Source organism: Elephantulus edwardii, unplaced genomic scaffold (assembly GCF_000299155.1).
Source record: "Elephantulus edwardii isolate Elephantulus edwardi_28Jun2011 unplaced genomic scaffold, EleEdw1.0 scaffold00339, whole genome shotgun sequence".
Lineage (NCBI taxonomy): Eukaryota > Metazoa > Chordata > Mammalia > Macroscelidea > Macroscelididae > Elephantulus > Elephantulus edwardii.
This window is the reverse complement of record NW_006400089.1, coordinates 1178287-1205371: the sequence shown is the minus strand read 5'-3', so window position 1 is coordinate 1205371 and position 27085 is coordinate 1178287. Positions and strand designations below refer to the sequence as shown.

At 37.1% G+C, this 27085-nt stretch overlaps 1 protein-coding gene across 1 annotated transcript in view; it reads left to right on the top strand.

Annotated features, from left to right (window-relative positions):
• The window catches only part of PKD1L1 (polycystic kidney disease 1 like 1), a 337192-nt gene that overhangs the window by 116630 nt on the left and 193477 nt on the right, over positions 1–27085 (top strand). Inside the window, exons 18-21 of the mRNA XM_006901616.1 lie at positions 8804–9016; positions 10033–10275; positions 20731–20841; positions 20988–21145. Of these exons, the coding sequence (XP_006901678.1) occupies positions 8804–9016; positions 10033–10275; positions 20731–20841; positions 20988–21145 (725 nt within the window). The remainder of the gene's footprint in view (positions 1–8803; positions 9017–10032; positions 10276–20730; positions 20842–20987; positions 21146–27085) is intronic.

The window sequence follows — 27085 nt, the reverse complement described above, 5'->3', positions numbered from 1 at the left end:
TTCCCTTTCTTTCTTTCCTCTTCTCCTCCATCTTTCCAAACATTATGTCTTTTTCTAAATATTAGCTACTCCTAAAAACATTCCCAAATATATGAGACAAAGTTTCATCATGTTTGCCTCTAAGGAGCACCTTGGTTACACTTCATTCAAGATATATTTGTTTATTCTTTTGGCAGTTCATGGGCTTTTTCAGCACTCTTCTCTAATACCACATTTCAAAGGCATCAATTCTTCTTTTGTAGTCCTTAGTCATTGTCCAACTTTCACACGTATAGGAAGTAGTTAAAAAGTCCATTGCTTAGATCAGGCATACTCTAGTCTTCAAACTGACACCTCTGCTCTTTTGCCAGAGAGACTGGACTTTATGTAATTAATAATTTATTTCTTGAAAAAAATATATAAAGAGACAGAGATATGTATTATAAGAGAAATTTGAAGAGAGCTGGAGTTAGAAAATCAAAAGAGAAGAAGATGCTCAACATTCTTCAAGTTGCAAAACTGAAAAACAAGTTCAAGTCTCAAGTTGTAACACTGAAGGCTTCTATGGGAAAAGAGTGGATAAATACTAAACACTGCATTGGATCAGGTGAAGGAAATAATTGTTTAAAGGAATATATGATTAGGTATTATGTGTATGACAACAACATGGAATAAGAGGTGCATTACAAGGTGGACTGGAGAAGGAGTAAAGAAAGGAACAGGGAGGAAGAGGAAGTAAATTGTGCAACAATAAATGAATATATATTGAATATATATTTTAAAGTGAACTGGGTGAGGTGGAAGACGGGAGAAAAATGGGCAACAATGAATGTCTGAAAATGCAACTTTTCTGTAAATTTTAGTTAAAATAAAAGCAAAATATATGTTGCTATTATAAAGTGTCGTTGAGTCACAGGCGACTCATAGCGACCCAATGAAGGAGAGTCCTCGATGCTTGGGTGCCTTTCTTCCTCTCTCCAGGTTCATAGGGTTTCCGGAAGCAAGCTATTATGGAAGTGGATGCCACTCCTCCTTCTAAACTTGTTTTAATCAGGGAGCTCCACCCCACTCTCTGTCCGCATTGGGTAGCCAATCATTAACGCATTTGACACACCAGTGTCACGGTGTTCAGCCTCACAGCAACCAAAAGTGAACGCAGTATGGCAACTTGTACACCAGGGCTCTACGACCTAGAGGAATGTCTCAACAAAAAGAATGAAAGACTGGCCCGAGGGCCCTTTTGGGCTTGAAGCCCTGTGCTGTCGCCTTAAACCCTAGGCCACGCCTGGCTTGCCTGGCTCCTGGAGGCAGAGTAGTCCTTTGCATCCAAGAACTGCCACAACACCTGCCCAAACAGTGCAATGCTCTCTCTGCTTGCTGGGCCATAGCAAACTTGGGTGGAGCAAACAATAAAATATATAAAAATGAAAAATATATATATTGTGCAAAGTGTACCAGAAAAAAAATGGTTGACATGGAAATATTTCAGGAAGTAGGAGAGGACTCTATTACATCTATTTTCATTTAATTTGATTATTTAATAAATATAATTATGACTTTAATGAAAGTTTACAGAAAGGTTGGATTTTCATTCATTCATTCATTTTTACACATTTCCCTTCCTACCACTCCCAGTTCACTTTTTAAAAAAATCTTTCATGGTTTCACAATTTCCTTCCTCCCATGTACCTATATCCAATGTTGACTTTGTTATGCATCTCTTATTCTGGACTATTATAGAAATAATGGTTAATCATATACTCCTTTTAAACAGCTCTTTCCTTCATCTGTTCTAATTCAGTGCTCATTATTTATCTCCTTTTTTTTTCATTTCTCCTCCAACTCCCATGTCAGTCCTATTTTAGAAATGTGGTGTTATGACTGAGATTTCACTCAGCATGATGTCCCTTGAGGGTCACCCACATTGTGTAATGTTTTATGAATTCCTTGCTTTTCAGTGCTGTATAGTATTCCATTGTGCTACTATACTATAGTTTTTCTATCCATTCATATTTTGATGGGCACTTGGTTTGCTTCCATCTCTTTGCTATTGTGAATATCAAAGACCTAGACATGGTTGTGCATTTATCTGTTTAGGTGGGAGTTCTGGTTTGTCTGGGGTATATTCCTAGTAGTGGAAGTGTTTGGTCAAATGGTATTTCTATTTCCTACTTGTTGAGAAAATGCCATATTGCCATCCATAGTGGTTGTACCATTTTACATTCCCACCAGGAATGAGTAAGGGTTCTAACCTTGCCAGCACTTGTTGTTTGCTACTCTGTTGAACTTTGCTACTGTCACTGAGGTAAGATGATGTCTCATAGTAGTTTTGATTTGCATCCCTCTTTGAGCTAGAGATTTTGAATATTTCTTCATGTGTTGGTTTGCCATCTGAAGGTCAAGTGTCTATTCATATCTTATGTCTATTTTCCAATTAGCTTACTTCCTTCTTGTTGGGGTGCTAGAATATTGTATAAAATTTAGATATGAGTCTCTTAACAAATATATCATTACCAAATACTTTTCCCAGTCTGTGGTGTTCTTTTTTATCCTGTTAGGGAAGTTTTTGGATGTGCATAGAAATTTGATTCTTAACAGGTCTCAATCATTTATTTTATTTTCTTCTTCTTGTAGGTTTTTCAAGATGCTTGGAAGACTGTTCATTTTGTGGGCTAGGGCTTCTAGTTCTTCCAAACTTTCCTGTGATGAAGTTTATAATTGGTTTTACTTCTAGGTCTTTGATCCACTTTGAGTTGTTTTTTGTGTGTGGTGTGAAGGGGGGGTCTTACTTGAGTTTTCTACAGGTAGTTTTCCAACTTTGCGAATACCATTTGCCAAAGAGGCTTTCGTTTCCCCACTTAACTGATTTTATCTCCTTGTAAAAAAGCAGTTGGCCATAAGTAAATGAGCTGATTTCTGTATTCTCAATTCTATTCCATTGATCTATGTATTTGTCACTGTACCAGTACCATGCTGTCTTGACCACCACAGCTGTGTGGTAGGATTTGAAATCAGGAAGTGAGATATGTCTTACCTTGTTTCTCTTTTTCAGGAGTGCTTTACTTATTCAGGGTCTCGTTCCATTCCAGAGGAAATTGAAAATTGCCTTTTCCATTTTGCTGAAGAATAGAATTGGTATTTGTATTGGGATTGTATTGAACATGTAGATCGCCTTTGGTACAATTGCCATTTTTGTAATATTTAGTCTTCCCATCCATGAGCATTGTATATTCTTCCGTTTCTCCAGGTCTTTTTTTGTTTCTTGTAGTAATGTTTTGAAATTTTCTTTGCATAGGTATTTTTTTGTTTCTAGTTATATTTGGTCCCAAGTATCCAATCTTGTAGTTTGCTATTGTAATGGGCATTGTTTATCTTTTTGCATTTCTGTATTCTCGTTGTCATTCTTAAAAATCCAATTGATTTTGTATGTTAATGTATCCTACTACTTTTCTGCATTTATCAACTATGTCCAGTAGTTTTTCACTTAGTCTTTAGGGTTTTCTAAGTATGCTATCATATCACCTACATATAAAGAGAATTTTACCTCCCATTTGGCAATTTGGATGTCCCTTATTTCATTCTCTTGTCTTATTGCTATCACTAAGATTTCCAATACAATATTGAATAGAAGAGGTGATAATGGAAATCCTTGCCTAGTTCCTCTTCTCAAAGTGAATGCCTTTAATCTTTCTCCATTGAGTATGATGTTGGGTCTTGGGTTTGCATATATACTTTTTACTATGTTAAGGAAATTCCCTTCTATTCCTATTTTGTTGAGTGTTTTAATAGGAAAGGGTGTTGGATTTTGTCAAAGACCTTATCTGCATCAATTGATAGGATCATGTGGTTCTTGTTCTTTGCTTTGTTAATGTGATGAATTACATGATTGTTTTTCTTATGTTGAGTAATCCTTGCATACCTGTTATGAGTCCAACTTGGTTATAATAAATTATTATTTTTGTAATGTACTATTGGCATCAGAAAGCTGGATAATGACTAGGGATGATAGAAGAAGAATTGATGCCTTTGAGCTGTGGTGCTCGAGAAGGATATTGAATATACCATGGACCTCAAGGAAGACAAACAGGTTCATCTTAGAGAGGGTGAAACTAAGCTGCTTTTTTGGAAACAAGGATTCTGACGCTTCATCTGACATAATTTTTGCATGTTCCAAAGAGAGACTAGACCTTGGAGAGGGACATCATACTTGGGAGGGTGGAGGGACAGCACAAGAAAGGAAGACCCTGGATGAGATGGATTGACTCAGTGACTAGGGTAATGACAGTGAGTGGTTGTGTCATAGACAATAAGGTTGGCTCAGTTTCAAGAAGTTTTCAGAGCCCTTATATGTAGGGTCATTATGAATAGCAGGAGCCTCAATAGCACATAACAGCAAAACAATTGTTGAATTCTATTGGCCAGCATTTTCTTGAGGATTTTTGCATCTATATTCACGAGAGATATTGGCCTATAGTTTTCTGTTTGGGTGATATCTTTACCTGACTTTGGAATCAAGGATATGTTTACTTCATAGAATGAGTCTGAAGAATTCCTTCTTTTTTTTTTTTTTCTATCTTCTGAAATACTTAACGTAGAATTGGTGACAGGTCTTCTCTGAATGTTTTATAGAATTCACTAGTAAAACCATTTGGTCCAGGGTTGTTTTTTTGTGGGTTTTTTTAAATAGTTGTTTTATTTCCTGTTTAATTTCGTCTTTTGTAATGGGTCTGTTCAGATGTCCTATTTTGATCTGTGTCAACTTAAGTAGGTTGTGAGTTTCTACCATTTCCTTTAGGTTTTTATATTTGGATGAATATAGTTTTTCATAATATTTCATTGTTAACCTTTTTATTTCAGTTGATTCTGTTGTGACATTGCCCCTTTCATATCTAATTCAGATTATTTGTATTTTTTCTTTCTTTTCCTTTGTTAGTTATTTCTGGTAGTTCTATTATTTCTTGAGAGTGGTGTAATTAAAGTCTCCTACTACTACTGGGGTGCAGTGTCTTTTTTCAGTTCTGTTAACATTTGCTTTGTATATTTTTCAGCTCTATCATTTGGTGCATAGATATTTATTATGGTTATGTCCTCTTGTTCTATTGACCATTTAAGCATTCTTTGTCATTTTTGATGGGTTTTATGCTTAAATCTATTTTATCAGAGAATAAGATCACTACTCATGCTTTTTTTTTCTGGTTGCCATTTGCTTATATTTTGTTCCACCCTTTTATTTTTAGTCTTTCTTTATCTTTACTTTTCAGGTGCGTCTCATGTAGACAAGTTTGTTTTTTAATACAATCTGCTACTCCTTTTGTCTTCACTGGTGTCTTTAAATGAACCACATTCAATATAATTACTGAAAGGAAAGGTTTTATTGTTGTCATTTTGAGAATTTTATTTGTGTTGTTGCAGGTTACATTGGTCCATCCTGCTTTCTGTGGTATTTCTGTAAGAAGGATTTCCCTCAGTATTTCCAACAACACGTCTTGTTTTTTACAAACTCCCTTAAGTTCTGCTTTTCTAACAATATCTTGATCTCTCTTCATATTTGATAGACAGTCTTGCTGGGTACAGTATTCTTGGTTAACAGTTGTATTCTTTGAGTGTTTGGTAAATGCCGTTCCACTGTCTTCTTGCTTGCAATGTTTCTCCTGAGAAACTGGCACTTAACCTTATTTGCTCTTCCTTATAGTATTGTTAGTTTCTCCCCGAACTGCTTTCAATTATCTCGTTATCTTTGGTTCTAGAAAATTTCAATATGATATACCTTGGTGTTTTTCTTGTGGAGTCTATTCTATATGGAATTTGCTCAGCTTCTTTTACTATTTAGTCTCTCACTCTTCATTATGCCTGGAACTTTTCCTTCTAGTAAATCTTCCATACATTCAGTTGGATCACCTTTTTTTGAGAATGGGAATAAATATGGATCTCTTCCAAATCCATTTGCCACACAACTATCTTACAAATTTTCTGATATAGACTGAAAAGCACACCCAAGGCTGCATCTAATAATTGAATCAAGTCAATTGATATCACATTGATTCCTGGGGCCTTATTTTTTGCCAATGCCTCTCATGCAGCTCCCACTTCCTCTTCTTTACCATTGGCTCCTGTTCATTCATATGATACTTTCTGAAATTTTTTGGTGTCAATTAATTCTTTCTGGCATAGTGATTCTGTGTTTTCCTTCCATATTCTTTTGATACGTTCTGGGTCATTCAATATATTGCCCATAACATCTTTCAGTATTGTGACTCAAGGCTTACATTTGTCTTTCTATTCTCTCAGCTTGACACATGCAGAGTGAACTCAGGAGAAACCTATACCTGAACCAGAAGGCTGTTGTGTGAAGAGGGCAGGGGAACATTACATTGGTTTATAATTAAGAAGGGAGTGTGTCAGGGTTGTATTCTCTCTCCATACCTATTTAATCTGTGTGCTGAGTAAATTATTTGAGAAGCTGAACTATATGAAGATGAGTATGGAATAAAGATTGGAGATACACTTATCAATAAACTGCATTATGCAGATAATATATGCTTGCTTGCTGAAAGTGAGAAGGACTTCAAGCACTTGTTGCAGAAGATCAAGGAATATAGCCTTTGGTATGGATTGCATCTCAATGTCAAGAAAACAGCAATTCTTGCCAGTGGAACAATAAGCAGTATTATGATGGATGGAGAATGATGAGGCTTTACCTTAAATATTTTGGGCATTTTGTCAGAAGAGGCTATTTATTGGAGAGGAACTTGATGCTAGGAAAGGTGAAGGGCTGGCAGAGGAAGACTCTCAGCAAGGTGGATTGCTGCAGTGGGCTCTTGTGTTTCAGGAGGAGTGAATATGGCACAGGAAAAAACAAAATTCAGATCTTTTTTTCACAGGGTCAGTATGAGTTGTACTCAACTCAGTGGCACCTAACAACAACAATTCTTCCAAAACTTTCTAGGTGCCTTTACTTGTTTCTGCCTGTTCTGGGATTCCTATTATGCACATGCTATTCCTCTTAATGGTGTCCCATCTTATTTTTAGACTTCCTTTACCCCCACCCCTATTCTTTTTTAATTCTGCCATTTGTTTAGCAGATCAGTGCTGAGAATTCTATCTTCTGTTTCACTGTTTCTGAGTTCTGTTTCTTCAACTCTGCTTATATGTCTCTCCAACTTGTTGACAGCATATGAAACATCATTCTTCATATTTCTGTTTTCTTGTTTTTCCAGAGTCCTTAATCCTCATTTTGTTTTATCTGCACTTTTTCCCTTCCCCCCCCCCCTTGTTGTATGCTGTCAAATTGGATCTGACTGGCACAGGAGGAAATTGCCCCTCCTTTTCCAGCAGAGCATCTGGTGGATTTGAACTGTGCATTTTTTTAAAATTAATTCATTTTAATGAAAGTTTATAGGTGGAAGCTCTGGTGGCCTAGTGGCAGGAAGCTGCACTGCAATCCCAGTGGTGCATGGCTCAAATCTACCAGATGCTCTCCTTTATTCTGGACACCAACCATAACAAGAATCTCTAATAATATATCCTTTTTAAACAGTTCTCTGCCTCATCTGTTTCAATGCAGATTATTTATCCATTCTTTCTCAGTCTCCCCAACCCCTCTGTCAATCCTCTTTTATAATACTGGCAATATACCGTATTTGTCTTTTTGTGACTGAGATATTTCACTTAGCATAATGTCCTCCAGGGTCAGCCATTTTGTGTAATATTTCGTGAGTCCCTTGTTTTTCAATGCAGTATAATATTCCATAATATATAACAGCTTCTCTATCCATTCATTTGTTGATGGGCATTTGGGTTGTTTCCAACTCTTTGCTACTGTGAACAAAGCCGAAATAAACATAGCTGTGCATGTATCTGTTTGGGTGACAGTTAAGGTTTGTTTAGGGTGTATTCCCAGTAGTCTTCTTGATTTCAGCATAGCTTCTTTCCACTAGGCCACCATAGCTCTTTTATTTGCATTTTCTTGGATTGTTGTTTTTGTTTTGTGTTTGTTTGGTGTTTTTTTAAGTACCTTTTGACTTTTGCTTGCAGAATCCTGTAATTCTTTGAGTTTGTCTTTTACCCTTTGAATATATTCTATAATTGTTGTTTTGAATTCTGTGTAAGAAAATTAAATCAGACTTCCTGGCTTCAGAAAATCCATGGATTCTCTGTTTTGATCACTGGTTTTGGATAACATCTTGTTTTGGTTTTGTGTAGGGTGTGAAGTAGTCTGCTTCTTCTGTGTCATTGCTGTGGTAGAGTTTTTCATGCCTTAGGCCTTAGGAGGCCCTTGGTCTGATAACCTTGGCTCAGGAGTTCATTGCTCCAGAGGAGAGAAGGGAAGCCCACCCTGCCTGAATTTCTCTCTGATCCTTTGACTCAAGGAAGACTTGCTAACGTTTGAGAGGGAGATGGCCTAGAATTAGCAGTTTTCTTTGCCAGGCTACTGCTGCAGCTAGGCAGGGTGCAAAAGGCCCACAGCTCAAGTACTGGATCTGAGATGTGCGGGTGTAGTGATGTGGTGTTAAAAAAAGAAATGTTTTTACCTGTGATATTGGTGCTCCTGGTGCAGGACAGAGGAATGGCAGTGAGGTTGTCTCCATGTTGTGGAACAGTTGTCTCCACAAGGTGGGGCAGTGGCCTATCGCTCCCACCTGGGGGCTTGGTGGGAGTAGGGCCTCGGGTGGGAGCATCTCAAATTCCTCTTGAACTGTATGTTCATTAATGTTAACATAATAAAGAGACCTTACTTTCTTCTTTATTGCCAGTAATATAGAGTCACAGTATAAGCATATGTCTGATGAAATTTTTCACTTACTCTTTTTTTTTTGTGACATAGTTATCCTTCAGGAGTGCAGTGCTCATCCTCAAATACACTCGGAGGGTCCTTGCTCACAGCCGGCTGTCTGAGAGGCTTATCATTGATATACAATTTGTATCAGAGCTTGTCTCCCTTGTATCTGGAGTCTTGGAGCGATTGAACCAAGGAAAATCAAGGAATGTAGACTATCTGCAAGAGGAAGGAATTAAAGTCATCTCGGACTTATTGTTAGTGAGTTGTTGTGGGTTTTTAAATTTTCTTTCCCACTCATAGAAAGGCAAATGTATTTCTCTCTCTGAGGAAATAACTAATATTTATAATCCATTTTTAGAAGTAACAATATAATAAGTTCCTGCAACACACAGCATGTTATTCAGTCTCAAAAGGACAAATACTACATAAGACCAATGTTGTAAAAACAGAAGAGAATAAAAGGAAATGGGAATGGCCTTAAAAGACAGGGTAATAATAGGCAAAGTCCAATTTTATAAAATGTAATTCATGTTTGGAAGCAGGACTGGCACCCACTTCCTAAATAACATACCTCTGGAAGCTCTATGATCTTTGGTAAATGTTGATAGTTGTAGAGGGGCTTCAGGCCTTTTCTTCAAAGGGTTGCTATGAGTCGTGCTAGACTGCAAGGCAATGAACACCAATATCAATGCATGAGAAGGATTGTATGAAACCAAATGTATATGAACTTTGTAAGCAAAGCAATATTAATACAAAAATGTTTAAAAAATATTTTCAGAAAGAGTAGAAAGAAAAGGCAACAGTCTGTATTTTACTGTTATTTGGGATTATAAAGCAGGGTTGAGAGCTGTTGTACATTGGGTTGCTATGAGTTGCAAGTGACACAGTGGCACATAACAACAATATCATTATACAAAAATTTTTCCTCACTCATATAAATCCAAATTTATATAAAACTGAATATCTTTTTAATTAGTAGGAGCTCTGATAGTATAGTGGGATGAACTTTGTTCTATCTGAAAGCTTGGTGGTTCAAATTTACCATAAATTGTTTGGGAAAAATATACTCCTATGGAGAGTTATAGCCTTGGGGTCTCTATGAGACAGCTTCACTGTCTTAAAGGGTCATGATGATTCAGAATCCATTCAATGACAATGAGTTTGGTGTACAGTAGATTTGTATTTTCAATTATTTTCCACTCCTCCCTGGTCCTGGCTTCAAAAAATTTTACCTGTCTTGCATATGCTTGAGTCTGTCATGCTTTTTGTTTCAGAGCTCTCTGTCTGCAAGCAGTGAACCTCAACTTCACATTGACACTAAAGAGATGGAATTCCAGGTCTGCCTTCATTACAGCCATCAAAGCACCATACAGAGGGTTGGCTCTGCCTTTGTTCACTTACCTGGTGACCTTCCTGAACTGAGTGCTACTGGGACAGTCGTTCAGAATCCATGTTATATCAGCCAACTCATATTCTTCAAAGAGAATTCATACCCAGGGGGTCGAGCTTATGGTCAGGTACTATACGGCAGGTTGAGTGTCACTTCTAATGATCATTTCCATTTTGCTGTAACTATTTTTATGATGAAAAGAGGGATTATGTTGGCATGTTTGCATTTACTTTTTAGCCAGTCTCAGGAAAGGGATCCTTAGAAAGTTTTACTGTCTACATTTACCTTAGAAGATTATTGTTTCTCTAACAAATCAACAAAATTAGGTATCACTGGCATTTCGGTAACTTTTAAATCTGTCACTACAGAGTAAAACAGAAGAAATAGTTTGAAGTGTATGATATAATGATTTTTCAAAAAACTGATCAGTGATCTCTTGAACTTGCTGAGTTGCTTCTGCAATCCAATGAAAAATTCAAGATGAGTGAAACTTGGCAAGGGAGGATGACTATGGAGCTACTACCAGGGATCTCTTTCCTTCCATACTGACCTAAAAGGCAAGGCTGACCAGCTAGCTGGAAGGTCTCTCTATCTTGAGCGGGAGACCAGAAGAAGGGAACAGTCAACAAGGGAGGTGAGGATGCAGGTTAAGATTAGCTTAGGTGATTATTAATGTTATGAATGTTTGCTTCATCTTCTACATTCAAAAACGACATGAGCGATCCCCAAATCACTGTGAATTCCTAGAGGCCAATGTGCCTTCTAAATTTCTGTGCTCCAGTGCTGAAAAATCAAAATATCTCTGATAAATAAAAGTCCAAATAATTACATATAGCTCACTTATTTCCCTATTTTAGTCACAAATCCTGAAAAAAAGCCTGAGCTTAAAAAATGTCCAGCTTTTCAAAAGTAGAAAGGACTAATCAACTTAACATGCAAGAAAAAAATGTATATCATTAACTTTTCCTGTGATTTGGGTGACAGTTTTAAAGATAACTGATTTTTCTATTCAACAAACCCCATATTTTTCTCTTGACATTGACTATAATTCCTACAATATAAGGGTACTAGATCCACTTCCTTCCTGTGTTTGCTATTTCTATTCATCTTTCTATCTGATCCCTTCTTGCCTTCTGAGCTTTGTCCTCAGGCAGGTGCTGTCCTTGTGATCTTGTTTGTTAGGTGTTCTAGAGGATTCTTACCTTCCTGTTATGAGTCAGTTTATAAACCTTGTATATATCTTCAAATTGAGCCACAGGGGAGCTTAAAGGGTTAAAGTGTGATTAAGAGCTATAGTCTCTATTAGACTTGAAAGACTAGTCTTTTTATTACTATTACTTTCAGGTTTATTTCACCCTTTCCGTCCACTCAATCTAGGACCTCCTGTTGTGATTCCTTTGAGAGAAATTGGCAGTGGTATCTGGGCCCCATCTTGTTCTTTTGGTCTTAGAATTATGAAGGTTGGGATGGTTTCACACAGTTTATTAGTTCTTCAGACTAATTTTTCCTTGCGTCTTTGATTTTCTTTACTCTTCTTAATTCCAATGAAGGAGAGACCAATAGCTGCAATTTAGATGACTGATTAGAAAACCCTAGTTTCTGCTCTTCAGGGTGAGATATTGAACATTATCTTTGTGGACTATATAGTGCCAGTTGAGCCCACTGTACCCTGAGATTCTGGTCATGGATCCACAGGCTCAAGAGATGTTTAGTTTAGCTAAGAAGCTTTCAAAACTTTACCTCCGTAAAACCAACTCAAGCCAGTTCTTTCAAGTTACATCTGACTCTGACCCTCCATTAGGTTTCTGAGGCCATGAATTTTAATGGGAGTAGATAGCTTATTTCTCTCCCACCCTTACCCCTCCCCATGGAGCAGTTGGTGGATTTGAATCACAAACCTTTTGGTTAGCTGAATAATATGTAACGCATTATACCACCAGTCCTCTTTTTCCCTCTGCATCCTCTACTCAATTCATAGGTGATATATTTGAAGTGCATAAAAATACATATATAGAAAAATCCTCTGTAAGACTTATGTATATGTACAAGTACAGGCCCATTTGCCTTCTTAATCCTGTTCAACTTGCATGTATTTTCTATTTGTTCACTCATATATTATTATTATTATTATGGCAGAGTTGGGTATGCGTTAGTGTTTATATGCATTGTCTTTAATCATTGTGTGCTCTGCCCAATGTTTGCATTTGCCTTGATAATTTTGCGCTGATCTCCTCCTATTATATATTGCTTTTATTCTGAACCCAATGAATATTTGTCTACCTTTTAGTTAATGATTTTTCCTTCCTTTCCTCTACTACTCCTGATAAGCTTCAAAGAATGTTTAAGTATATAAACCCTTTAAATTATTTTTATATGTAGTTGTTGAATTCCTTCTAGTCGAACACAACTCATAGCAATCCTATGAACAAAAGGCATGAAGCCCCTCTAAAACTATCAACATTTAGGAAAGTTCACAGAGTTTCTGGAGGCATGTTATTTAGGAAGTGGATGCCACTTCTGCTTCTTTTTTTAAGTAGTAGTTTCATTAAATACTTGTCCTTTTGTGATTGACTAATTTTGCCACCATATCCTCCAGTCTCATTCATGCTATGAGATGTTTTTTTTAGATGTCTTTAACAGTTATACAGTATGTCATTGTATGTATTACCACAGTTTGCTTATGGATTTGCCCATTGATATACACTTGTTTCCACCTTCTTGTTATTGTGATGTTGCTATGAATATGAATGCACATATATCTATGTCACAGCTCTCTATCTTTTAGAAATATACCTAGTAATATATGGTAAGATTTCAACTGATTACAAATCTGGGCTCTATCACTACTCTACGTTAACTATCCTCTTCGTTTGGATTTTTTAAAAGCCTTTTATTTTTAAAAGGATTTTTAAAAGCCTTTTATTTAGGAAGTAGATGGCCCATCCTGCTTCCTTCTCTGTGTTAATCAGGGAGCTCAACCAAAACCCATCCACAACGGAAAACCCTTTTGGAATTTGACACACCAATGGCAAAGATGGGATACTAGTTGACTAGCAGATGTAGGCTTGGATGCACTCACCAGTCTATGCCAGGAAATTTGGAGGATAGCTGTCTGGCCAATAGATTGGAAGAGGTTCATATTTGTTCCCATTCCCAAGAAAGGTGATCCAACTGAGTGTGGAAATTATTGAACAATATCACTGATATCACATGCAAGCAAAATACTGGTGAAAATCATTAAAAAATGGCTGGAACAGTATATAGATAAGGAACCACCAGAAGTTCAAGCAGGATTTAGAAGAGGCCATGACACCATTGCTGATGTCAGATGGATCCTGGCTGAAAATCATGAAAACCAGGAGATTGTCTATTTGTGCTTTATTGACTATGCAAAGGTGTTTGACTGTGTGAATCATGATAAGTTGTGGCTGACATTGAGAAAAATGGGAATCTCAGAGCACTTGATTTTGCTCCTGTTGAATCTATACCTGGCTGTATGTGAACAGAGCAGGGGAAGACTTCATGGTTGGGGATTGGGAAGGAAGTGTGTAAGGGTTATATTCTGTCTCCATACCTGTTCAATCTTTATGCTGAGAAAATTATCCAAGAAGCTGCACTCTATGTATGAATGTGGCATCAGGATTGGAGGGATACTCATCAATAACCCACATTATGCAGATGACACAACCTTGTTTGCTGAAAGTGAGGAGGACTTTAAAGACTTGTGGCAGAATTTCAAGGAATGCAGCCTTCAGTATGGATTGCATCTCAATATCAAGAAAACAAAGATTCTTAGCACTAGACCAATAGACAGTATCATGATGGATGGAGAGGAGATGGACACTGTCAACAGCTTCAGTTTCCTTCGATCCATAATTAACACCCTTAGTATGAGCAGACAGGAAATAAGGAGATGGATTGCACTGGGAAAATCTGCAGTTAGTGACCTTTCCAAGTTATGAAGGAGTACTGATGTCAGTTTGAGGATGTGTCTGATTCAGACCATAGTCTTTTGAATTACTACCTGAACATCTGAGACATGGACAATGAATAAGGATGACAGAATAAGAATTGCTGCCTTTGAGCTGTGGTGTTGGAAAAGAGCACTGAACATCCCATGGATGACCAAGAGAACAAACAGATATGTTTTAGAGAGGGTGCAGCCGGAGTGCTTTTGGAGGCAAGAATGATGAAGATACATACTTTGGACATGTTGCTAGGAGGTGCTCTTTCTTGGAGAGGAACATAATATTGGAAATGGTGGGAGGTCAGCGATGGAGAGGAAGACTCTCAACTAGGTGGACTGACATGATGACTACTGCAGTGGGATCTTATGTGTCAGAAAGTGTGAGGATGGCATAGGACAGAATAGTGTTCAGATCTTTTGTTCACAGAGTTGCTATGAGTCATGCTCGACTCAGTGACATCTACCTAACAACAACATATGGTAAGATGAGGTAAAATGATATCTTACTGTTGTTTCAATTTGCATCTCTCTAACAGAGATTTGCCAGCAAAGCAAGGAAACACTACTTGGTTTAAAATTAAGAAAAGTGTGGATTAAGATTGTATTTTTTCTCCATACCTATTCAATCTGTATGTTGAGAAAATTATTGAAAAAGCTGGAATTTATGAAGAAGAATATGATATCAGAATCAGAGAAGGACTCGTCAATAACCTTTGGTATGCAAATGACACAACTTTGCTTGCTGAGAGTGAGGAGGACTTGAAGCACTTGCTGCACAGATTAAAGAATACAGCCTTCAATATGGATTACATTCCAACATCGAGAAAGCAAAAATCCTTTTCACTGGTTTGATAAGCAACACCACGACAGGTGGAGAAAAGATTGAACCTGTCGACAACTTCATCTACCTTTAATCCACAGTCAACAACAGTCCAGCAATCAGGAGATCAGCAGATATATTGTACTGGGAAATTCTGCAGCTAGGGACCTCTCTAAATTATTGAGGAACAATTGTATTAGTTTGAGGACTAAGGTAGACCTGATTTGGGCTATGTATTTTTCAATTACTTGCTATACTGGTCAGAGCTGGGCAATAATTAAAGATAATAGAGAAATAAGTGATGTATTTAAAATTTGGTGTTGGAAAAGAGTACTGAATATATCCCATGGACTGCCAAAAGAACAAACAGATATATCTTGAAGAAGGTGCACCTAGAGTGCTTCTTGGAAACAAGAACAACAAAGCTTTGTCTCTCTTACTTTGAGCACATTGTTAGGAGCAGATATTCCTCGGAGATGAACATCATGATTGGAAAGGTAGAGGGTCGATGAAGGAGAGGAAGGTCCTCCACCAGATGAATTGACACAATTACTGCAGCAATGGGCTCTAGTATGTCAATTTGTGAGGATGGCATATTGATAGGACAGGGTTCAGATCTGTTGTTCGTAGAGCTCTCAATTTGATGGCATCTAACAACAAGCTAATGGGAACACTGCATAGTTTAAAATCAGGAAAGGTGTGTAATAGGGCTGTATCCTTTCTCCATAGTTATTCAATCTGTATGCTAAGCAAATAGAGAAGATGAAGTCTGAAGAACAATTTAAGAAGATTCCTCAATAGCTTATATTAAGCGAATGAGATAACTTTGCTCGTAGAAAGAAAGTGAAGCGTTGAAGCACTTACCAAACAAGATCAAAGACTTCAATATCAATTGCATCTCAACATCAAGAAAATAGAAACCTCACCTCTGAACTAATAGACAACATCACAATCGATGAAGAAAAGATGGAATATGTCAAAGATTTCATTTTACTTCGATCCACAATCAACACTCATGGTGACTGCAGTCAAGAAATTAAAGGATATATTTCATTGGGAAAATCTTTTAAAGACATTCCTAAAGTGCTAAAGAGTAATGATTTCAGTTTAAAAATCCAGGTACTCATGATCCAAGCCATGGGTATTTTCAGTTGTTTACTATGTATCTGAAAGTTGGACAACGAGTAAGGATCACAGGAAAAGAATCAGTGCCTGAATTGTGATGAAGGGGGAGTACGAAAGATCTCAGGGACTGCTAAAAGAACAAAAAGGTCTGTTTCAGAGGAAGTACAAGCAGAGGGTTGGTTTCTGTTGTGGGTTTTGTTGTGTTTTTTTTTTTTTTAAGAAGCAAGGATGGTGAAATATCATCTCACATACTGTGGATATGTTGTCAGAAGGGACCAGTCCTTGGAAAAAGACATCATTCTGGAAAAGGCAGAAAGTCTAAGAAAGAGAGGAAGACCTTCAACAAAACAAAGTGATACAGTGACTGTAATAGTGAGTATATCAGAGATAGTGAGGATGGGTTTTTCATAGAATTGCAATGCCAACCTGATGACATGTAACAAAAACAATAAGCTTAAGTATTTTTTCCATGTGTTTCTTGGCCACCTGAATGTTGTCTTTGGTGAATACAATATCTTCCCTTCTGGTTTTTAAATTTAGTTATTTTGTTGTTGTTGCTGTTTTTTATTGATGTTTTCTATGTAGCATTGCCAACTTTTTCCCTTTAGACTGTATGACCTTATTTCATTCTTTTGATGAAGTGTTTGTTGTTTGTTTGTTGGTTTGTTTGTTTTTATGAAGTTTTTTGATACCATTAAGTATTTCTTTTTTCAGAAGATCTCAGTCATCTATTTGTTTCTGTTGTCTGTGTTTTTTCACTTACATTTACTGGTGTATTTCTGGCATATTTTGGGGCCCTAAGTTTGTATCTGTTTTTCCTTTGATGATCTAAATAGTTTTAAGTTTCACATTTAGATCTTCATCTTAAAGTTAAATTGTTTGCTGTGTATAGTGAGAGACATAGATCATATTTCCATTTTTTTTATCAATATATATCAAGTTTTGCCAACAGTTTTATTTTACTTTTCAAAGAGAAGAATGAACTGGAGGGGAGGCATAGGCAGAGAGAAAAGTGCAATGATGAATGAATGTTGTTGCTGTTAAGTGTCATCGAGTTGCAGGCAACTCATAGCGACCCTATGAACAAAAGTCCTGCACACCTCCTGTATAACTTTCGTCCTTTCCCGTTTGTAGGGTTTCCAGAGGCAAGCTATTCTGGAAGTGGATGCCACTCCTGATTCCAAGCTTGTTTTAATCAGGGAGCTTCACCAAACACTGTCCACCATGGGTAACCATTCTTGCATTTGACTCATAAGTGTTACAGTGTTCAGCTTCACAGCAACCATGAGTTTCCTCTAAAAGAGGTAAACGTTTGCTCTGTAAAGTGCAACAATGAATGAATGGAAATCCAAAATCTCTGTAAATTTTCATTAAAGTTAATAATAAATTAAAAAAAAAGACCATCTCTTCCTGACTAGTGGGTTTTGGCCCTTGGTCAAAGCACAGCTGCTCATAGATGGGTGAATTTATTTCTGGCTGCTCAGTTCTATTTCATTGGTCTGTGTCTGTCATTGTACCAATAAGAGGCTGATTAACTACCATGACTGTTTTGAGATTGGAAAGTGTGAGGCCTCCTAATACATTTCGCAGTATGTTTTGCTTATCTCTTTTCTTTCTATAGAATTTGATTATTATATTTTCTTTCTTCTTAAAGAATGATAATGGAATCTGGATTAAAATTGCATTATTAAAATGTTTCCTTTTAATTTGTTGTTGTTGTTGTGTACCATTGAGTCAGAACCAATCCATAGCTGACCCTCCAGCAGGTTTTCAGAGGCAGTTAATTGCACAAGAGAAGATTGCCCAGCATAATTTTTAAAACTACCTATGAAGGTATAGGGAGCTCTGGTGGCATAGTCTGTAGGTAATTGTACTGCTAACTTAAAGATCATATTTTCTGGTGGTTTGAATCTGCCAGCACTAGAGGGAGAAAGACGGAAAGTCTCCTCCTAAATGATTTATAACCTCAGAAACTCACTAGAGGGTCAACTATGAGTCATATCCTATTCCATGGGTGAGAATGAGAGATAATTGAAGATATAGTGAGGCAACCAATGCTGCCAGTTGGTGTCATCTTTTTGATAAGTATTCTATCAATAACTATTAAGTAGCTAAAAATTCTAGACCCAGTTTGCTATACTTCATAGATCTACACCAAGAAAATGAGAAAATATTTTTTCAAAACAGTATTTTGTTTTATTTATGTATTTAAGACATAATTATTTATGATAACTATACTAGAAATGTAATTAATGTTCAACATAAGGAAACTTCACTGGTTACATAATTTATTATTATGTAAATAGAGAACATTCAGTGAGCTTGGAAAACCTTATGCAAAAACACACAACATAGAACTGTTTACCTAGTATGACCACCCATGGATATAAAACTTTTAAAAAGACACATCTCCAAATAGGATTTCTCTGAGTTATGGAACAGAAATTTCTTTTCTATGAATTTTTAAAGTGAAAAATCAAATATAAGAATACTTCTCAAAATTTTTAAAATTATTAATTTTAGTAATAACATAAAATAATTAATTATATCCTCATATCCTGTTTCCTGAATTATAGTAAAACCGTTTATTTATGTTAACCACTTTTATCAAGTCCATAGCTCAGATTTTTTTAACATTTTCAATTTTTCTTTTTAAAATTAGAAATCAAAATTGCAAAGGCAGATTTACAGAACAACAACAGAACAACAAGAGAAAATTTTTGGAAAGTTTATAGGAACACATATTTGTCCAGAAATCTAGTTAAATTGTGGTTGCTCAAATCACAACAAGCTGTGGCTGACTCTGAGAAGAATGGGAATCCCAGGACATTTGATTGTGCTAATGCGAAACTTATACTTGGACCAAAAGGCAGTTTTCAGAACAGAGCAAGGAGGCACTACATGGTTCAAAATCAAAAAGGGGGTTCGTCAGGGGTGTATTCTGTCTCCATACCTTTTCAATCTGTATGCAGAAGAGATCATCCAAGATGCTGGGCTATATGAAGAGGAATGTGGTGTCAGGATTGGTGGAAGAATCATCAACAACCTGCGTTGTGCAGACGACACAACCCTGCTTGCTGAAACTGAGGAGGACCTGAGGTGCTTGCTGCAGAAGATCAAGGACTACAGCCTCCTATATGGACTGAAGCTAAACGTCAAGAAAAAAAAGATTCTAACCACTGGGCCAATTGGCAGCATCAGCATGGATGGTGAAGAGATTGAGATAGTTAACAGTTTTAGTTTACTTGGCTCCACAGTCAACACTCTTGGTAACAGCAGCCAGGAAATCAGGAGACTAATTGCATTGGGAAAGTCAGCTGTGAGGGACCTCTCAAGAGTACTGAAGAGCAACAATGTCAGGCTGGAGACTAAGGTGCGCCTGATCCAGGCTATAGTCTTCACAATTATGTGCTATGCATCAGAGAGTTAGACAGTGAATAGGGTTGATAGAAAGAGGATTGATGCCTTTGAGCTGTGGTGCTGGAGAAGAGTGTTGACTATACCATGGACTGATAGAACAGGCAGGTTTGTCCTGGAGAGGGTGAAGCCAGAGTGTTCCCTGGAGTCAAGGATTCTGAAGCTTCGTCTGACATATTTTGGGCATGTTGCAAGGAGGGTCTGGTCCTTGGAGAGGGACATCATGTTTGGCAGAGTGGAGGGGTGGCGAAGGAGAGGAAGACCTTTGGTGAGATGGATCGATTCTGTGACTGAAGCGGTAGGAATAAGTGCATTTGAGATGGCTAGGTTGGCACAGGATAGAACAGCATTTAGAGCTCTTGGGTCTCTATGAGTCACAAGCGACTCGATGACACATAACAACAACAACAACAACAACAACAAAAAGTTAAATTCATTTCTGCATTTTCTGAATAAGTTGCTCCTTATATTTGCCCTTCTCTTTCCCAGCTTGCTGAGATTTGGCTTTATGTTCAAGAATTTTCCCTCCTCATCTTTATGCTCTTCCAGCCTGGTATGAACCACATTGTTTGGGTATATATCCACGTGCACAGTTGTACCATTAGCCTTCTCACACTGCACTCTTTTGATGTAGATGACATACTTCTTTCTGTACACCTGGACTACCTTGCCAATTTGTTCACCTTTGTACTCCCTGGACCTCATCATCCTTGCAGATGGGAATGGAGTGGACGTTATGCTTCTGCTGAAGCTCCTTGGAGAGCTGAGAGGTCATGATCTTCTTGTGCATGTGCAAAGGGACATTAAAGTGGCATTTGTGTTTCTTGCTGCTGTCTGAGTTCATGAAAAGGTTGAACTCCACGGTGACTGTCAGACATCTGGCAATGTGAGACTCTACATGCACAAGCATAACTCACATTTTTGTAATCAATGCATCCATGTAAACTATAACTCCAGAAATGAAATGCTTAGGAAAAGAACTCTTGAGGTGTTGTGACAATTGGAAAATGAAGTGTGTCTTAGTGGTAAGGGGTTGCACCACCAGCTCTCAGGTACACAGTTCTAGTTCACCAGCTGCTCTGTGGGAGAAAAATAGGCAGTCTCCTCCCAAGTGATTTATTGCCTCTGAAAGAGTTGGTCTGAAAACCAATAATTTTCATAAAAGAATACACATAATTCTCTGTTTTTCTGCTTTTCTCACTGAAATCAATATCTTATTATCATTTGCTCTAATACAGCTTTTGTCTTCACAGGTTGGAGGGGCTGTGAGCCTCCTTCTTTACAACTGCTCTAGTCAACAGCCATTCAGTAGACGCTGGCTACAGACACCAGTGGTCATTGAATTTGGGGAAGAAGATAGCCTAGTAAGATTAGCACCCTTTCTCCCTCCCACTACTCTACCCCCCTCCTCACTAGCCATCTCTGCATTATTGAGACTGCATTGGGTGATTGTCAACACATCACATTTCCAAAAATTAATATTGCTTAATGTGTTTCTCTTTGATGACAGGTTAACAGGGGAAATCAATCAACATTTACTTTGGCTCGAGATGAAGTGAATTTTCATAAATTAACTGGACTTTCTGAAAACCCCCAGGGATCTCTACAGATAAGAATAAAATTTTCTAAGGCTGTCTCAAGACCCTTTCCGATAATGTTACTAATTAGGTATGTTGTGGCATGATTTTTATTGCTAGGTGTCATCAAGTTGATTACAACTCATAATGAACTATGAACAATAATTTTGAACCTTGTTCTATCCTGAACAATTTTCATAATCTTCACAATGCCCAAGTCCATTTTTACTGTTACTATATTAATTTATCTTGTTGAGCGTCTTCTCCTTTTTCACTGACCCTCTACATTTACAAGTATGATGTCTTGTTCCATGGACTACCACCTCATGACAACATGCCTAAAGTACGTGAGATAAAGTTTTACCACCCTTGCCTTGAAGGAACACCCTGGTTGCTTGTTATTTTGGCAGTCCATGTTATAGTCAATATTTTTCACCAGCTCCACTATCAACGGCATCAATTCTTCCATTTTTCTTCTTCTAATTTTCAGATCCATAGGAACCATGCATGGTTTGGTTCAAGTGCACCTTAGTCTTTTAAGCTAATATCGTTCTTGCTCTTTAATGCTTTAGAGAAGTCCTTAATATTTTCCTGATGCAACACATCTTTTGATTTCTTGACTGCTGTTATCATAAATGTGGATTGTAGATCCAAGTAAAATAAATCTGTAACAACTTCAGTATATTCCTCATTAATTATGATGTTGTCAATTATTTCAGTGGTAAAGATTTTTCTTTTCTTGATATTGAGATATAATCTATATTGAAGGCTATAGTCTTTTCTTTTTCAGTAAGTGCTTCAACTATCCTTCACTTTCTACATGTAAGGTTGTTTTATTTGTGTAACAAGTCATTGATGAATCTTTCTTGAGTTCTTCTTCATATACTCCAGCTTCTTGAATTATTTGCTAAACATACAGATTTAATAGGCGTTGGGGAAGAATGTTGTTGTTGTTAAGTGCTATTGAGTCATAGACAACTCATATTGACCCTATGAAAGAAAGACCTGAACACTTGTACAACTTTCATTGTTTGTTCAAGTTCATACATTTTTTGGAGGCAACCTATTTCAGAAGTGGATGTCACTCCTGCTTGCAAGCTTGTTTTAATTGGGGAGCTTCAGCAAACACTGTGTACCATGGGTAACATTTATTACATTAGACACATCAGTGTCACAGTGTTTAGCATCACAGCAACCACGAGTTACCTCTGTACAGCAAATGGACAGACTACTGCTATACTACTTAGAAGAATGTTTGACCAAAAATAATTAAAACCAAGCCTGAGGGCCACATATTTAAAACATCCACCTTTGGTTTGGGAAAACAACCTAATATTAAGATTGTATTCCTACTATTAAATATATTGGAGTTGAACCATGTGCCTTTGAGAGTGCAACACAATGTCTTACCACTATTGGAGTGAGAAACATTGTTAGTAATAATAAATATGGTTTTCATTTAAAAATCTAGTTCTGTCTCAAGGTGCTTCCTGGTGCTACTGTTAAAAAGATATGTTTGAAAGATATGACACTTGGCCTCTATAAAAATTATACCCTTGGAAGCTCAATGGAAGCTTCAAAACTCCGTCTTACACAGTCACTATGAATCAGAATTTACCTAATGGCAATGAGTTTGAGATTTTATTTATTTATTTATTTTCATTAATTCTTTCACAGGGTGCTCTGGTGTCCTAGGAGTAAGACATTGTGCTGCAATCTCAAAGGTACATGTTTGAAATCCACCAGCATCTCTGTGGGAGAAAGATGAGCAGTCTTCTACTGTGCAATATATAACCTCTAAAAACCCTTTGGAGGGTCAACTATGACTTGGTTTTGACTCAGTGGCATGCAAAAACAAGAAGAGTTCTCAGAATAGGAACTTTCTCAAAATTTTTCTGTTTTCCCCTCTAAAAGGAGGAAATGTATTTAAACAGATGTATCTGATGAGACTATATAAAGTAATCATCTCTCTCAGTGATGTTCAGATCATGAGATTGTGTGGGCCTCATTTTATAACAAAATTACATGTTGTTGCTGTTGGATACCATTGAGTTCACTCTGATTCCTATTGACTCTATGTACAATGGAATAAAACCTTACCTAATCCTAAACCATGCTAACATTCTCTGTTGTTCTTAAGCTCATTGTTACAGCTAATTAGTCTATCTTGTTGAAGGTTTTCTTGTCTTTTTCTGACTTTCTAAATTACATGTTGTTGTTGTTGTTGTTTTGTACCATTGAGTTGGAACTGACCCATAGCTGACCTTATAGCAGGTTTTCAGAGGCATAAAATCACACAGCAGGAGGCTGACCATCTTTCTCCTATAAAACAGCTGGTGGATTTAAACCATGTGTCTTCAGATTGGCCGTGCAGCTCCTTACCACTAGACCACCAGAGTTTCCTCTAAATTACATAGGGAAGTTAAAAAGCAATATTGAAAAGTTTTTTGCTGTACGTGTTAGAAGTGCTAAGGAACTACCAATTTTTAAAAACATGGTAGGTCTGAATAGACAAAGAAGTTATAAGCAGGCAAATCATTCTTCTCTTTGTTCCAATGTATTTTGGACATCTGATAAACTGAAGTTGATCTAAAACTTTAAAATCTTTAAACTAGTTGACAGCAAAGGCCATATCTTATGGAATGGTGATATCTAGAGAGTGCTTAATCAATCCTTGTTGACATGACTTTCTCCAACAAATGATCTAAGTCATATAATATATATCTATTACTTTTGCTAATTATCTTTCTAATTTTACAATAATGGTCTTACACATTATTTGTCCTTATGAGATTGAGTTAGTTCACTCAGCACAATGCTCTTCAGTCTTTCCTGAGTTATGTAGTAAAGGAGTGGAAGCAGAGAGGGGAAATCATGAGGTTGCACAAGTTGGTAGATGGAGGAATGAGGTAAAGAAAATGAGACAGATCCAGCAAGGATCTGAAAATACGGGATAATGGTGGGCATAGTTCAATGCTGTTTAATTTTATGAAACATGATGTATGGAAATGATTATATGAAACACAATGTGAGGAGTGAAACACAATATATACAGATTTTGTATGTAAAGAAATGTTATAGTTGTGATGTGCCATCCAGTTGAGTATGACTCATAGCGGCATTATAAACAAAAGATCTGAACCCTGTTTGATAACTACCATCATTTCTCTAGTGTTCATAAGGTTTCCAAAGATCTGTTATTAAAGAAGTGAATTCCAATCCTCCTTCCAAGTCTGTGTTAATCTGGTGGCTCTACCGAATTCTGTCTCTCATAGGTTACCATTATGGCATTTGACACACCAATAACCCAAATTATTTCAGTACACCAAACAGACAGACAAGTACTGTAGAACAATGTTTTTCCCAAACAACCTACTCAGCTTTTTGAGTTTCTATTTTATATCATGGGCTGTTGAAGTAATAAAATGAGTAGCTAGAACAGTGGCTCTTGCTGGGGATGTAGGTAGGCTTTTTAATGTCTGCAAGAGTAAGTTGGCAGAGGAAAGGAAGGTTGCTAACAATCTCAAGACAGAATGACTCGTACTAGTGTCCACAAGAAAGTAAATACTTTCTACCTGAAAAGTCTATTTTACTGAGACACGTTTGTGTGTAACTTCTAGCTGCTATTTTTGAAGTTCAGTTTTTCAATTGATAATTTTAAAACACACAGACTGTATGAGCTTTAATTTAGTGCTATATTAAACTTAAAAAGGAAGAGATAAATTTGAAAAAAATTCAGTTCTGAACTCTGGTTAAAAAATTCAAAGTGGGTAGAAAATGCTCTAAGGAAAAAAGGAAATAAAATTCTTAAACTTGTTTCAATAAAAGTAAAAAAAAAAAAGATTTTTTTTTTTACCGAGAGAAAGCATTAACTTATCAATACAGAGTGTTGGAAAAAAACAGAAGAAATTATAATATTTAAGACTTTTTTACTTTACTGTGCTTTAGAGTTTATCTTGAAGAGAAAAAAATAGATCTTAGCAAGAAAGAGAAATAAGGGTGTTGTTGGATAAATTTTATGTTTCATAGGAATTGGTTGACTGAGTTTTGATAGAGGGTATTGTGCTGGGATAGGCTAGAGGGCAGGTTGGGAGAGAGGGGCAGAGGAGTTTGACCCCTTTGTCTGTGAGGTTTGGTCTGGAAGCTGGAAGAGGATGGTATGTGGGATTATTTACTGGGTTGGTGTTGTTGATTATCATCAAGTTGAGCTCTACTCATAGTGACTCTATGAACAAAAGACCTAATGCCTTACCATACCTATCATTGTTTCTCCAAGTCTATAGAATTTCCAGAGGCATGTGGTTTAGGAATTGGATGCCATTCCTGCTTCCCAACTAGTTTTACACCTGGGAGCTCCACCAAACACTGTCCACCATGGGAAAGAAACCATTATGGTACTTGATATCCCCATGGTACAAGGTTCAGCATCATAACAAACCCAGGTACCTCATATAGCACATTGACAAAGAGTATTGTGCACAGTGGAAGAATGTTCCACCAGATAAAACAGCACTAGTCTCATTCAGCAGTGGTTAAGTGTTGTCGAGTCAAGTATGACTCAGAGTAAGCTTTGCAACAAAAGACCTGAACTCTGTTCTATGATTAACACCATTTCTCTACACTTATAAGAGAGTTTGTGGAGTTTCCAGAGGCAACTAGTTTAGAAAGCGGATGCCACCTCTGCTTCCCAACATTGATCAATCTGGAAGCTCATCCAACCACTGTACTTAATAGGTAACCATTATGGGATTTGACATGACTGTGAGATAGTGTTCAGTGTCACAACAACTCCAAGTTGTTCAGTACAGCAGGTAGACATATGATTGTTGTGTCTTTTAAATAATATTCTTCTAAAATGAAAATGTACTGCGTGGGGTCCAAAAAAGAAAAGAGATGTTTTATCTGCAGGTAAGGATTTGAAAAGGAAGGTGATGTCTTAGTTTTAGAAGATTTGTTTAAGATTTCTTTTTAACTGGGAGGTTAGCTAAAAATTTTGGAAGCAGTTTCAGGCTGTGTCTGAGAGAGGCCAGAGGAAAACATATTGCCCATGTGACATTTTTTCCTTAATAATTTTAATGAATATTTACAGAGAATCTGGATTTCCATTCATTCATTGCTGCACTTCTCTACCCACCCAGGCCTCTCCCCATAGCCCCCAGTTCGCTCCCCTCTTTCAAAAGTTAAAGAAAGACTCCCTCCCTGGTACACAATCCCCCCACACCCCTCCCACCGCCCCAAGTACATTCCACTATGCAACCTTACTTGTGGACTATTGCGATAACGATAATACCCTATCATACATCACTTTTTAATTATTCACTCCCTCATCTGTTTCAGTGCAGTATACACAATTTATTTGGGGTTTTTTGCAGTGTAAAACCAGTCTTTTTCTCCATCTTATAAGTAAATCCACCACAATTGATGTAACATAAAAATTTCAAAACATTTCATTGTTTCTCTTCAAATTCATTTGCAGGTATTATAAAACAAAGCAAATAAAATACACTTCCCCTCAAGCACACCTTTAAATTAGCTTTTATTATCTTTTATATTCTGGCACAACTAGACATTCATCTTTAAAGCAAAACTACTCTCATTTTTCCTCTTAAACAAAAATACACAAAACTTATTACCAGTTATTTTGCCTTGGTTCTTGAATCTTATGCCATGCTAAAACTTTCAACTTTATTCTCAAGGTGGTTTTTGCTTAGTAGTCTAGGTATACTAAGTTATTTCATGTGTGTTCACCACCCCAACATGCTACATTTTAATAACTGCAATTTTTTAAATTGGCTCAAAAACAGTATGGCTTGGTTTCACTTGGTAAAGTGAATATGATTTAAAAATATAGATACATATATGTATATACACACATATACCTGTTGTTGTTGTTGTTGTTGTTATGTGCCGTCGAGTCGCCTGCGACTCATAGCGACGCTATGTACAACAGCCCTAAACTCCGCTCTGTCCTGTGCCAATCACACTGTCTCTGACACTCCCATCCCATTTATCCCAGTCACTGAATCAATCC